Here is a 15,000-nt window from a genome sequence, read left to right as displayed (position 1 = left end):
TGATACTAGGATACGTTACTACGTTACTATGATACTAAGATACTATGATATATAAGAAATTAACACTGACATATGTGAACAAACACGTGAACCATTGGACCACAAATAAGTCCGGGTAAATATTTACACTGAGTAAAAATTACTGAAATGCTTTTCTGTGAGATTTGTATATATGTATACATACATACATCCTTGTTTGTATGTGCATGCATATGTGTGTGTATGCGTGTGTGTATGCGTGTGTATGTGTGTGTAACGAAATAATCTGTTTATTTAATTTGATAACGATAACAACAACTATCGTCGCGGGGTAGACTCTTATATCAACATACATACATACTTATATAAATATATACATACATACATACATGTTGGTTTTAACATACATACATATATATATATATATACATACATACAAAAATACAAACTGATACAAACGTACGAATCTACGCTGGAAAACAAAACAATTGAGAATGACCTACCTAACTCAAGAATTCCGAACTCACACGAAACTCGTTCTTTTTTGAAAAATTCAAAAGCAATCAACCCATCCATCTATTCATCCGTCTATCCTTTAATACACACACACACACACACACACACACACACACACACACACACACACACACACACACACACACACACACAGAACAAACACAACACATACACACGCACACACATCCATACATACATACATACACACACAAAAACACTCATACATACATGCAAACATACACACCATACAGACTTTAACGGTCTTTTTAAAATTAAGAACAGCTGTTTGAACATGTAGGTGCACACACACGCACACACAAGTACATACACAGACGCAAACATACATATACACACACGTACGTACACATACATACAAACATAAGGTTTTGTTAAGTTATAAAAATCTGTTGGTGTCAGGAATCTTTTTACAATTTAAGTTACATCACTCATTCAATCATTTATTCATTCGTTTATTTTTCATTCATTCATTCATTTATTCACTCCATCCTTCTTTCAAATTTTTGACTCATCTCTCGACACAATGATGAATAAATATCTTTCTACCAAGATATTTTTTGCTTGATTAATTTTGCACTTTAATTCACTTACACGCACTAATGTACAACACACAAACAAACAAACAAACTCAAACACACACACACACACACACACACACACACACACACACATACACACACATACACATATACGTACATATATACACACGTATATACATACTTATATACATACAGACCAAATTAGAGCCCATAATTATAACTTGAGTACTCTCAAGAATAATACTGGTACGTACGTGTGTTTGTATGTCTGTGTGTTTCTGTGTGTCTGTCTGTCTGTGTGTGTGTGTGAGCATGCAGGTATGAACGTTGAATGGATAAATTGGTAAACAGATAAATAGATAGATTGAACATGAATAGATAGGTAGAGAGCTCTAGAGATAGAGTTAGAGAAAGAAAGAGAGAGAGAGAGAAAGAGAGAGAGAGAGAGAGAGAGAGAGAGAGAGAGAAAGAAAGACCGAAAAAAAAGAAAAAGCTAGAAAAAAATTAAGAAAAAAATCTGAGAGTTAAAAATTTAGAGAGAAAGTTAATGTGCAGTATAAATCAGTGTGTGTTTCAATGCAAGTATAAATAAACCGAGTCTTTCAGAAAAATATGTGTATATGTCTGTCTGTATCTGTGTATGTGTGTATGTATGTTTGTTTGTTTGTATGTGTGTTTGTTTGTTTGGTCGTAAGTATGCATGCGAATGTGATTACACGAACAATAAGCATGTATGTATGTATAACGAGGCACAAAACGATCAATTAGTTCATCTTGATCAATGTAAAGTTCAGCGATAAAAAACATTATTTAATGTCTGAGGCAATCATGTTACTATAAATAGATGTTCTATGTTTGTTTGTGCGTGTGTGAGTTTAGGTAAAAGTTTCTGCTTTGTTATTAGCAGAAACATTCCTGTCTTAATGTGTTCTGCACTTAAATTGTCTGTTGTTCGCTCTGTTGTAGTTTTGTTGTCGTGGTTGATGTTGCAGTTGTTGCAGTGTGTGTTTGTGCGTGCGTGCGTGTGTGTGTTTTTCTGCATGTGTGCGTGTGTTTGTCTGTGTGTGCGCCGAGATTATGATTAGATTGCAGGCGAAACAGACCTGATCGATTTTTCTGTTATGTTCTCACAGAATGAATGTCTCTGTTGATGTTTCTTTAATTGCTTAATTACCTGGAACGCTCGCTCCAGCAGAGTTGGAAACAAAAACCAAAACAAAACAATAAGAAACGATTCAATTAACAACTTTTGATGCAAAATACACTCAGACAAAAGAAGAGATAAAAAAACTTTCTTTCTCTCTTTCTCTCTCTCTTTTTCTTTCTTTCTGCCTCTTTGTCTTTCCTTACTTCTCTCTGTCTTTCCATTTCTCTCTCTCTCTTTATTTCTTCTCTCTCTCTCTCTCTCTCTCTCTCTCTCTTAAAAAACCATCCTAATTAAAAAAGCATGTCTGAAGATAATGATAGTAACAAATTTCTTTTCGGCGCGTATTGTATGACGTGACTAATCCAAAAAAAAATCGCAGACACATTCCAAGAATTTGGCGGGAAATATTCGACTGGAAATACTTTGTGAAACAATTTGGCGGGAGATATATTTTAGTTTTTTTTTCTTCTGACGAACCATTTTTTACTTTCATTAAAAATTTGATTTTTGATTAGAACAAATTGCAAAAAAATGAATTATGGTTATTTTTCTTCTACTTTATCTTTTCTCTTTTTCTTCATTTTCTTCATTTTCTTCTTCTTTTTCTTCTTCTTCTTCTTCTTATTATTATTATTATTATTGCGTCATAATTTTCGTCATAATTATTTTTAAAAGCTTCTTAAAATACAATACCATGACGTCACCGTAAATTTTTAAAATTATGAAATGATGAATCTCTAGTGAATGTAAACACGAATGTTTATCGATTCTCATTTTTTTTCGCGTGAGAGAGAAATTAGTCTGAGAAAATTCTAGAAACATCATCGTTATCACCACCACCATCGTCACCTCATCATCATCTTCTTTTTTTTCTTCATCATCATCATCTCATCATCATCATCATCATCTTCTTCTTCTTCTTCAACGTCATCATCATCAAATAACAAAACAAAACGCACCAAACTCCAGTTTAAGTAAACATTTTATTACATCATCATCACCACCACCATCATCACCACCACCACCACCATCTTCATCACCACCACCACCACCATCTTCATCACCACCACCACAACCATCTTCATCACCACCACCACCACCATCTTCATCACCACCACCACCATCATCACCCCCATCATTATCATCATCATTATCATCATTTTCATCTTCTTTATTCTCATCATCTTTTTCGTCATCATATCCTCATCATCCTCATCTTCTTCATCATCGCTGCACTTTGTAGAATTGTAAAAACAATTGCTTTTTGCATTTTGATAGAGACCCCATAAAAATCTCTTCTTATTAGGCAATGTTTACCAGCCATTAAACATTGTTTGTTTAGTGTATTAGTACCATTAACAATGAATGAATGTTTGTTTGTAAGTGTATATATATATTTGAATGTATGTTCGTGTATGTGTATTTGAATGTGCGTGTGTGCATGTGTATTTGAATGTGCGCGCGCGCGTGTGTGTGTACGCTTACATGTAAGTATGTGTATATAAATAAAACAGAGATGTCACTTGCTAATTTCTTTTGCAGATTTTATTAACGGAAAGATAACGGCTTATTAAAATAACAACATCAATAGCAACAACAACAACAACTACTACAAGACAATAACAGCAACATAGCAACAACAACAGCAACAACAAAGATGTCAACATTTGAACACGTCATCTCATGGATTAACAACAAAACGGTGAGAAAGTTTTTGGAAAAATATTTTTAATTTGCTTTAATTTCTATTGTTTTTATACCGCTATCAAAACAACAACGACATCAACAACAACAACCACATCATCAACAACATCAACAATTTCAACATTCTCCTCAACATCGTCAACAACAACAACAACATCATCAACTTCTTTATTATCAACATCCTCAACAACAACAACATCCTCAACTTCATCAACAACAACAACAACGACAACAACATCAACAATTTAGAATTACGTATCAACGAAGAGGTACCCCCACAACTACACGCATATCAATGAGGGACTACATGAATTTAACCAGTTGAAATCTGACGTACAACAATGGCAACACAACGTTGATAATGTCGTTGCCAAGGTTATGATGATGATGATTTGGTTGTTGCGGTGGTTGATGATGATGATGATGATGAAGCTGTAGAAGATGATGACGATAAAGATGATGGTGATGGTGAAGATGATGGTGAAGATGATGATGATGTTGAATGTGAGTAAGGCCTTTGCTGACAGTAATAACGTTGCTATTGTTGTTCGTAAAAAAAAGATGGCCGCGATGGCGATGCTAATGATAATGATACTATAATAATAATAATAATAATAATAATAATAACAATAATAATAATAATAATAATAATAGCAATAATAGCAATAACATTAATAATAGTAACAATAATACATCAATCATCGAGCAGTCTAACGATTCAAATCAGAGGAGAACATTACTGTCAGCGTATGAGAAACTTAAGGTAAGTTTTTTCTAAGTGAAAGTTATAATGATAATAATAACTATAATAAATAATAATAATTATAATTATTATAATATTAGTAATAATGACGTCATAGTACGTAATAATTATTTTTGTATGGCCAGACTCTGATCAAGAAGAAACTGCATTGCCTGGAGACGATGATGAGAGTCTCGCAATTGGAGGAAAATATAAACGTGAGTGATGATAATTATGTTAATAATAATAATAAATTATGTTAATTAGTTGTTGTTGTTATCATAATTATATGACCATCTCGCTGTGTCTCTCTCTTTCTCTCTCTCTCTCTCTCTCTCTCTCTCTCTCTCTCTCTTTTTCTAATACTATCTCCAAAAAATCATTCAGCAACTTTCGTGTAACTTCGATCGGCGAGCAACTGAGTTGAGTGAACTTGTTGAAAATTGCGACGACAACATCAGCAACAACAACGACAATAATAATAACAACAAAAATAACAACAACAACCAACAATTCAGCAGCAGCAGCAGCAGCAACTACAACATCGCCGGCTTCATCTCAACATCCGCTCAGGTATAATTAACATAGGAGTTTGGTTTTATTGAGGCGTAACTGATTGACTTATTATTATTATTGTTATTATTATTATTATTATTATTGTTATTATTATCATTGTTATTATAATTAAACCTAATTTTGATTGAGGATGTCTTCAAACTTGTTGTAAGGTTTCACTCCCATGTTCCTTTAAATCATCGTCAACATTTTCATCATCATCATCAACGAGAACAACATTATTATTATAATAATAATTATTATTATTATGATCATCACCATCATCATCATCACCACCACCATCATCCTCATCGTCATCACCATCATCACAACCATCATCATCATCAACAACAACGTCACAACTATCATCAGGATTGCATATTCGGTCTGCGTGACAATTGGGAGTGGTTAGCCGAGGCGGTCAGATGCTCGTCCATCCATCTGAAACACGCAGCCGACTATCACAAGGTGGCGTCCTAATTTTCATAAATTTGCATAGATTATAATATATTATTTCATGAATTATGATGAATATTTAATGAATTGTAACGGATTGCAATGGATTGTAATAGATTGTAATGAACCGTAATGAATTGTAACAAATTGTAATAAATGAGTAACGGATTGTAACGGATCGTAATAAATGCAGTTCTTCCACGAGGTCGAAGAAACTTTTACCTGGCTAGATGGGGATTTGAAAAAATTTCAAGGTCACTTCGAGGTTAACCATCCATCGCGGGAGGACCAGGGGCGCGCTGGCGACCCTCAGGACATTATAAAAGATATTGACGTGAGTTTAAACCCGATTCAAATCACTTTTTAAAAAATATATATATCGGATAATTTCAAATTTTAATCCCCAAAAAACGACCCCACCTCGATTTAAACAGGCCGTAAATGTGGCATTGAGACAGTGGGGGTCAAAGGTTACGAGAATATGGAACGATGGGAACAAGTTGAACCCCGTACCCCAGAGGGTGAATCTTCTTTTTACCCCCTTACCTGCTACTGTACTTACAGATTATGAAACGAACGAGGTAATTAAACTTATTTTTACTTTATTTATTTATTTATCAAGTTTATTAATTCAAAGTTTGAAAACTCAATTACAATTTACTATATTTAATATTAATAAAAATAACTTTTTCTCACCCAATCAGATAAAAGTGGAAAGAGAAGAAGAGATATTGTTACTGGATAACAGCCAATCAGATCGCTGGAAAATAAAAAATGGGCGTGGCCAAGAAGGGTACGTGCCTTCATTGGTCATCGTGATTCCGGGACCTGATAAAAAGTGCCAAGATGCAGCTGACAAGTGAGCGAGATTATTATTATTACAAAAACCAACTACACCCAGCCACACCTAACCACAATCAACTACAACTAACCACAACCAACCACATCCAACCATAACCGACCACAACCAACCACAAAGATTACGACTGCACCTTCTTGCAACATGGACCAACCTTCTGAAGAGAGTTGGGGTCCGACTTATATGCTACACCATCACAGCTTTCCAGCCAGATTACAATGATGAGGAGGTAGAGTTAACTTATTATTTTTATTACCATTATCATTATAATCATTATTATTAAGTTATTAAGTTATTATTATTATTATTATCATTAATACAATCAACCAAAAAGATGTTTTTAATTCAGAGTTTTCCAACCAATCAATTTCACACCTCTCAAACGATCGACAATCGAACCATCCAACTTGAACTTCAAACCGGAAACAGATAACGGCCCTGAAGCAGATGAACGACATAACTAAAAGTGAACTTTTGTCCGTACTGACCAGGGTGGAGGAGGCCCTCAGAAAACATTGGGCCGACCATGAGGGATTCGTCAGCATTCAGGAGAGGGTGTCAGCTCTGAGGATGATTCTAGAAGAAATGGGAGATGATGAAACTTCAGAAAGTGAGAGAAATGCATGAATGAATGAATGAAATGCAAAATTAATTTATTCAAAAAACTTTGCGTGAAACAGATTACAAAGATATATGTAGGACGATGATCGTTAAGATCAAGACACTCGGTCAGATTATAAACATCTATCAGGTCAGTGTGTCATCATCATCGTTGTCGTCATCGTCACCATCACAGTCATCATCGTCGTCGTCGTCATCAATTTCTACCTACTTCTCTAGGATTTGAACCGCAACTGGGAAAAGTTCAAAGTTCAAATAGAGGCCTCACAGGCTCCTGACCTCATGATGATTGTGGATAAGTGGGAACAGCTACAGTTTGTCAGCAGGGAATATTTTTCGAAGTTGGTCTCATCTGTCTTCCGCTCTTTTACTTGTTTCACTATTTCAATTTTTAAAATTTTAATAGTTGTAACGAGATAAGTAGCAATAACCACAATGCAAATAACGAGAATTGAACATACGACCTTTCGAGGTTCTGGAAAATGAACCTACCCCTGAATGAACACGAACGCCGGCTGATGAACGCACGAACATTCACAATGGACGGCATTCAATTTGAAGACGCCATCGAGATGTCCACCGCAGCTGCAACTTCATCATCGGCATCTTCATCGTCATCCTCACCGGCGCCAAACATACGACCACAATCGGCCACAATCACGATCGTCCCAAAGACGGCAGTCCACTCGGCGAAAATCAAACTGGCTTCACTGGACGATCAGATCCAATTTAACGTCGGTCTCCCACAAGAAAACCACGTGACTTGCGCTAGAATCATGGCGAAAGCTACCTTCCCGACTGTGAGATTTACCGTTGATCTCAATCAAAACCAGCAGACGATTGGAGACGTTGAAACCAGGGAGTGTGGCTTCAGTGAGACGAAAGTTGTTGAGAGTAGAGTAATTAAATGTCCGGAAGATGGCAGAGGGGGTGCTGGGGGCCAGGATGCTGTCGATCACCTTTTCAAGAAGTTGGAAGCTGGAGGGTTCGATGAGACCTGTGAGTGAAGATAAAATTTTCGTTGAGTCTGAAATATTTTTTAAGACTGATTTTATTCGAATGACGTTTTAAAAATTGGTTCTTATATTTATTTCATCTAAAAGATTAAAGTTTCAAATTTTGGAAAAATTTGCATTTGAAAACAAATTCATTTAGTACAATTTTTAAAACGACAAAACTTGCTTTTAATTTTAGGCTACGCACTCTCGAGTCATAGCTACTTCAAGGGCGACAACAACAACGCGACAGACTCTGCAGCCACATCAGCCACAGCAGCAACTGACATCAAAATAGCCAATGAGAAACATGACAACATCAGAATCAACCAATCCACCCAAGAATTCGGCTTCGAGGACACTCACGACTTAACTACAACCACCAAATTTGAAAGAAGCGGTAGCGGTAGCAACATTGACCACGTGGAAAATAGAATCACAAGTTCTGGTCGCCAGCTGACGCAAGCTGGACAAGTTAGATCCAGTGAAAGTGGAGAAAAGTGGTCAACTGATGATGATGCATTCTCGCTCAGTAGAGCTTCAGGAAGTGATTATGAAGGTTGGAAATTTTTCAAAAGTTTAAAGTTTCAGTAAAAAAGTCTTTTTAACTATTTAATTTTTGATATTTTACAAATAAATCAATGTTTTAGTCATTTAAATTACAAGAGTTCATATTCAAACTAACAACAGGTACGGCTTTCGGCATTGCTACAGAAACGAAGACGGCCGAGACAGAGGAGTTGTCGTCTGCTGAAGTTGAGGAGAGCAAGACGTTCGTGATTGGAGGCGTCATACATCGAGGAGCCGACCAGACTGGAAAGGATGGTGCGAATCAATTTTCATTCTCTGAAGAAGATATTTGAAAATTTTTTTGTAAAGTTAATACTAAAAATTATTGTAACAGACAAGGAAGTATCCTTACAAGATGCAATCCTGCTTGGGATTATCATCCCAGCCGATGGGATCTACGTAGACGGAAGGACTGGCAAGAGGATCGCCATTGCGACCGCCATGTCAGACGGATTCATCCGTGTGGTACACTGCAGAACAAAACGGTCGAAAGAAAAATTTTCATCCATTGGCATCATCACCATTAAGACGGTTCGAGAGACGGTTCGACCGTACACCGTCCTCTGGGTGAAAAATACGTTGACTGGAGAGAGTTTGGAACCTCGCGAGGCCAGCGCGAAAGGAATACTCGATGAAAAGTTGGGATGCTTCATTGATGCTAGGAATGGAGATGTCCACATGCTGGTGGATGCCGCCGAAAAAGGCTAGATGAAATTTTTGCTGCAAATTTTTGTTGATTTACATTCCTGAGAACAAAATTGAGTAGCGTTAATATCTGCTAACAAAACACTTAAATTTCAAATCTTTGAAATTTTTGAAATTTGCAATACAACTCAACCCTCACATACACACACACACAAACACACACACACAAACACACACACGCACACACACACACTCCATCAGATCTGGCCAAACTAGAATACCCAGACGAGAGTATCCCAGAGCCAGAAACCATCATCAAAACGTACGCAGTGAGGGCCGTGGTGGACAGGCGTCTGAAGAAGACCGTCACTTTTCACGAAGCCGTCAAGAGGGGGCTCATCGACAGGGACTCAGGGGCCTTCAGGGATACAGTAACAGGCGAGTACATGTACGTCGGTGACGCCATCATGAGAGGTTTCTTGAAAGCCCGTCTCATTGAAGATGCCTCTGGTTTGAATATAGACCCTCAAAATAAAATGGTCATTGACAAGACGAAAAAAATTCGGGCTAAGTTGCTGAATCCGCTAAAAGTCATCAGCGCGTTTAAAAATGCTGCTGCCGCTGCTGCCAAGCGATCGATGAGTAGTGTTAGTAGCGACGGAGCTTTGGAGAAGAATGAAGATGCTAACGCATCCACAGAAACCACTCCTCTTCCTAATGATGTTCCTGTTACAAATGAAGTACATGCAGCTGGTGGTGATGCTGCGCTGGGAAGAAGAGCAAATTTAAGCAATGGTGGATGGAGTGTTGATGAGGATGAAGATAAAGAGGGGGTTGGCACGGTTGAAAGTGGAGTTGATAGTGTGGCGGGGGATAGCGGAGTGGACGCTGGCGAGTCGAGAGATGCTAGCATCGGTTGATGTCATGAGATGTCGTAATGTGATGTGATGCAATTCGTTAGTTCGATGCGATACGATGTAATGCAATGTGGTGTAACTTTTTGTGACTTAACTGTGCGGAGAAACTGATACTTTAATTGTAACCTTTGGATAATGGATTAAAACGCTGATGTGGTTGTTTCGTGAAATGGTGGGGAAGAAGATGAAGATGAAGGAAGAAGATGAAGGAAGAAGATGAATTAGTAACCTGCCAGAAGCTAGAAACAACAGTACGTTTAAAAATAATTCAAATATGACAAGGATATGATGACGACGACGACGATGACGATGACTTAGATGATGACAAAAAATAATATTTCTGCTTGGAAAGAATTGATAAGCCTTTTTTTCATCATGTTATTCGTACAAATTGAATAATTTAAGTTATTTGAATTAAAAAGTTTTTTGTCAACTAAAAGGTTAAAAGACCTTAACATGCCTTCAAAAAAACAAAGAAATACATACATTACAGAACATACATACACAAACGTATACACACACGTATCAAATCTTAAATAATTAATCAATTTCTAAAATAATGTAGCCACTTATATTTTTTTAAAAATATTATCTTAATTTAATTCTTATTTGAAAAAAGTGTTTTAATTGTATTTTTTCAAAATTAAACTTTATTAAAATTATCAAAAATAGGATCTGAAGTTATTGATTTTTTTTAGAGGGAATTTTTAGTGTACCTATGTAATTTTTGTATTATCAGAGACGTATTGACTTTTTTGTATCAAAAAATAACTTTTTATGAATTTTCAAAATTACCTTTTGAGTTTTTCCCTCATATTTTGATGTCATTTTTAGTGTTTTATATTTTTTTACAATTTATATTTCTAAAACTTGTTTTTAAATGTTTTTTCTATTTAAACTTTTAAATAAATAGAAGCCAATTTTACTGAAAAATTAAAAACAATTTATAGTTTAATTTAACTTTATACCATTTAAAATGTTTAAACGAGCATTTATGTACCTAAAATGTCAGTCTGAAACGTTAAAAACAGATCTTTGTTTGATAAATTGATGAAATTGAATCGAATTTATTTAATTATTATAAATTTATTTCGTTAGACTTTGACTAAGCATTTTTATAGAAAACTGCTTAATCATCTCAATTTTTATCTATAAAAGTTCATTTGGCATGTTTGATAATTTATGAAATTATGAATCCAAATCGTAAAAGTATAATCATCTTTTTTGGTAAATTAAAATATTAAACATCTTTACAAAAATAACTTTGTTCTTCTTCCACACACACACACACACACACACACACACACACACACACACACACACACACACACACACACACGGTTTTTTTTAACCAAAAACCCACACCACTTAATAATACAACCATTATTGCTGATGCTGCTGATTCACGGGTCTGAACGTTTTCAACAGAGCCTTTGAGATACGCAAATTAATAAGGTCTGTTTAGAACTTGAAACTTGAGAAAAATTTAGAAAAAAATGGATTGAAAAACAAAAAATATATACAAGAACTAAAATAAAAAAAAAGAAAAAATAATAAAAAATTCGAAAGATGAAGTGGAAATAGTGTCCCACTTCAAATTTTACAAATCGCAAACGAGCTTTCCTATTTCGCGGCTGGTATTGCTCCATAAACATTTGATACCACCATCATAATCATCATTCTTATCATCACCATTATCATCATCTTCATCGTCGTCGTCGTCATCATCCTCATCATCGTCATCGTCATCATTTCTCGACCTCATCCAGTCATCCAGGCAGCAAGCTTGTAGGCCGCACACAGATCAATAAATGATTCACATCTCTCTCTCTCTCTCTCTCTCTCTTTCTCTCTCTCTCTCTTTCTCTCTTTCACTTTCTATATACATATGTGTGTATATGTGTAAACAGTGTGCATACTGGATGATTGGCAGTACCTTAGAATATGTAAATGTGAAGAGTGTGTGTGTACACTTGATGTTTGTACATACAAACATGCATAGGCATACAATTGTGTATAACTGTTTGTATATTTATTTATTTGTATGTATGTATATATGAATGTATGCTTGTATGTATGTATGTATGTATGTATGTATTTATGTATGTATGTATGTATGTATGTATGTATGTATGTATGTATGTATGTATGTATGTATGTATGTATGTATGTATGTATGTATGTATGTATGTATGTATGTATGTATGTATGTATGTATGTATGTATGTATGTATGTATGATGTATGTATGTATGTATGCATCTCTTTTCGCAATAATCTAGTGTATGTGCGTACATAAAAAAGAAAATTGAAACATTCATATGTGATCAGATGTGTGGTAAACAACTGTAATTGTGATATTTATGTTATTATTGTCATCTCATAGGTACACATGCAAGTGTGTGTGTATGTGTGTGTGTTTGTGTATGTGTGTGTATGTGTGTTTGTATGTGTGTGTGTTTGTATATGCCTACGTACACGAGCAAATGCAAAGTAGACAAATTCATTTAAATTGTCCAGTCCTCGAATGCTATAAGACGAGGACGACAATGTGTGTATGTACGTTAAGTTTGTATGTATGCATGTATGTATGCATGTATGTATATATGTATGTATGTATGTATGTATTTATGTATGTATGTATGCATGTATGTATGTGTGTATGCATGTGTGTATTGTACAAATATTGATGTTAAATTCTTTGCGGTACCATCAAAATGTGATGTCTATTATTATCAATCTCCCATCATAGTAGTCATCACGTTCTAGTATTGTAATCATTTATATTATTTTTATTATCATTATTATAACAATAATTTTTGTTATCATAGCTATAATTATTGTTATTATTATTATTACTGCTATTGTTATTGTTGTTGTTGTTATTATTATTGTTATGGTTCATAATATATATAAAGATTTTCTTATTGATTGGAGAGTTGCGGTCTGGTTTGGATCAAAAAATTATAAATAAATTAATAATAATAAATAAACAATAATTGATATTTCAATAAAAATAGCAGCAAAACAGCAATAATAATAACAAAAATAACAAATAATAAAAATATAATGTGAATAATATAATTTATTTTAATATAATATAATTTATTATAATATAATATATGTATTATTGTCCCGTAATTTGTAAAATGTGCCGGCTTAGATTTTCTAGGCATGTCGTTCATAAATGTAATGTAACTGTATTGTAAAGTGTAAGGTGGATAGTGCTAAGCAAAATCAAAAAAATACATCAACAACAGCATCACCGACAATCGCAACATCAACTACAACAACTACAACAACAACAACATCATCAGCTTCATCATAATCAACAGCAACAACAACAACAATAATGGAGACAACAATGAGCCAAGAACAAATGCAGCAACGGTTACAACAACAGCAGCAGCAACAACAGTATCAACAATACTTACAACAACAACAATTTCTGCAACAGCAACACTTAATGTATCAGCAGCAGCAACAACAGCAACAACAACAGCAACAACAACAACATCAACAACACAATCAAACACAGCATCATCAACTTACAAACGTTAATATTGGTTGCGACAATCAACAAACTACGCAGAATCAATTTTATCATCAACAAAACTTCCAGCAACAACAACAACAGCAATCTCAACAACAACAACAACAATATTATCAACAACAACAACCACGGCCATCTGATAAGATAGAAATACACCTAAAAGGGATGGAGCACGCGAACAAAAACTCCACTAAAGTGAAATCTTTTGAAAAAAATTATTCTTGTAAAATCTTTCAAAAATTTTTGTGAAAATTGTAAAATAAAATGATAAAACTATTGAAAGTTTTGCTAAACTTGTCAAAAATTTTGACTCAAAAATGAAGAAAAATAATTTGAAAATGGAATTCTTTTTAGAAATTTGATGACAAATTTTTGGTAGTTTCTGCAGTTTCCGTTGTATATACGTGTTGATTCATTTGTTCGTTCGTTTGTTCGTTCGTTCGTTCCTCCGTTCATTTGTTCGTTTGTTCGTTCGTTTGTTTGAATGTTTGTTTTATTGTTGTCGGTGAATCTATTGATTTCATAGACTGCTTTTGGCTCACGGTGGATACGCTCATTATGTTGTTGTTAATGTTGTGATGTTGTTGTTGTTGATGTGATAATATTGTTGTTGTTATGGATGCGATGTTGTTGTTGATGTTGTTATTGATGTGATGATGTTGCTAATGTTGTTATTGATGATCATGATGATGGTGGTTGTAGAAATGGTGATGGAGATGAGGGTGATGATGATTGGTTGTTGATATTGAAAACTTCTCGTTGACTTTCATAAAAGTTTGTACCTTCTGCTCTTTCTCGCGTGCATTAAATACGTTTAAATCAATTGAAAGGCAGTTTTTTCATCGAAATTGCTCTCAGTTACGGTTGCAAAAAATGTTTCCGGTTTTCAGCGCTTATTTTTGTTCATTTATTTGAAAATTAATTGAAAGTAATATAAAAACAGTTTCATTCACTCTCTCACTCACCTGTTCATTCATTCACTTAATCTTTCACTCGCTTAATCTTTCACTCATTCATTCATCTACTCACTCATTCACTCAATCAGAATGACGGCATATCGAGTTTCTTAAGAGCAGCAAGGGCCGGCAACATTGACCGAATACTGGACTCGCTCAATAGCGGTCTCGACATCGATTCCTCAAACAATGTTACCGACATAATTACATAATTACTAATTATAACCTA

The 15,000-nt window shown here is 34.8% G+C and overlaps 1 protein-coding gene across 1 annotated transcript; it reads left to right on the top strand.

The window, feature by feature from the left end:
• Positions 1-3,856: 3,856 nt before the first annotated feature.
• Positions 3,857-11,523, top strand: HELRODRAFT_190915 (hypothetical protein; the record flags this gene model as incomplete). Its single annotated transcript, XM_009015691.1, is given in 20 exon segments — positions 3,857-3,901; positions 4,153-4,278; positions 4,613-4,666; positions 4,792-4,863; positions 5,033-5,218; positions 5,573-5,668; positions 5,850-5,990; positions 6,091-6,237; positions 6,361-6,515; positions 6,636-6,744; positions 6,945-7,125; positions 7,196-7,266; positions 7,356-7,477; positions 7,609-8,135; positions 8,331-8,690; positions 8,822-8,956; positions 9,036-9,404; positions 9,608-10,382; positions 10,434-10,865; positions 10,885-11,523. The coding sequence occupies 18 exon segments, from the start codon at positions 3,857-3,859 to the stop codon at positions 10,264-10,266; spliced, it is 3,555 nt and encodes a 1,184-aa protein (XP_009013939.1). The 3' UTR covers positions 10,267-10,382; positions 10,434-10,865; positions 10,885-11,523.
• Positions 11,524-15,000: the final 3,477 nt, after the last annotated feature.

Source organism: Helobdella robusta, assembly GCF_000326865.2.
Source record: "Helobdella robusta unplaced genomic scaffold HELROscaffold_16, whole genome shotgun sequence".
In the NCBI taxonomy this organism is placed as follows: Eukaryota; Metazoa; Annelida; class Clitellata; order Rhynchobdellida; family Glossiphoniidae; genus Helobdella; species Helobdella robusta.
The sequence above is the reverse complement of the archived record's forward strand: the minus strand, read 5'-3'. Positions and strand labels throughout refer to the sequence as shown.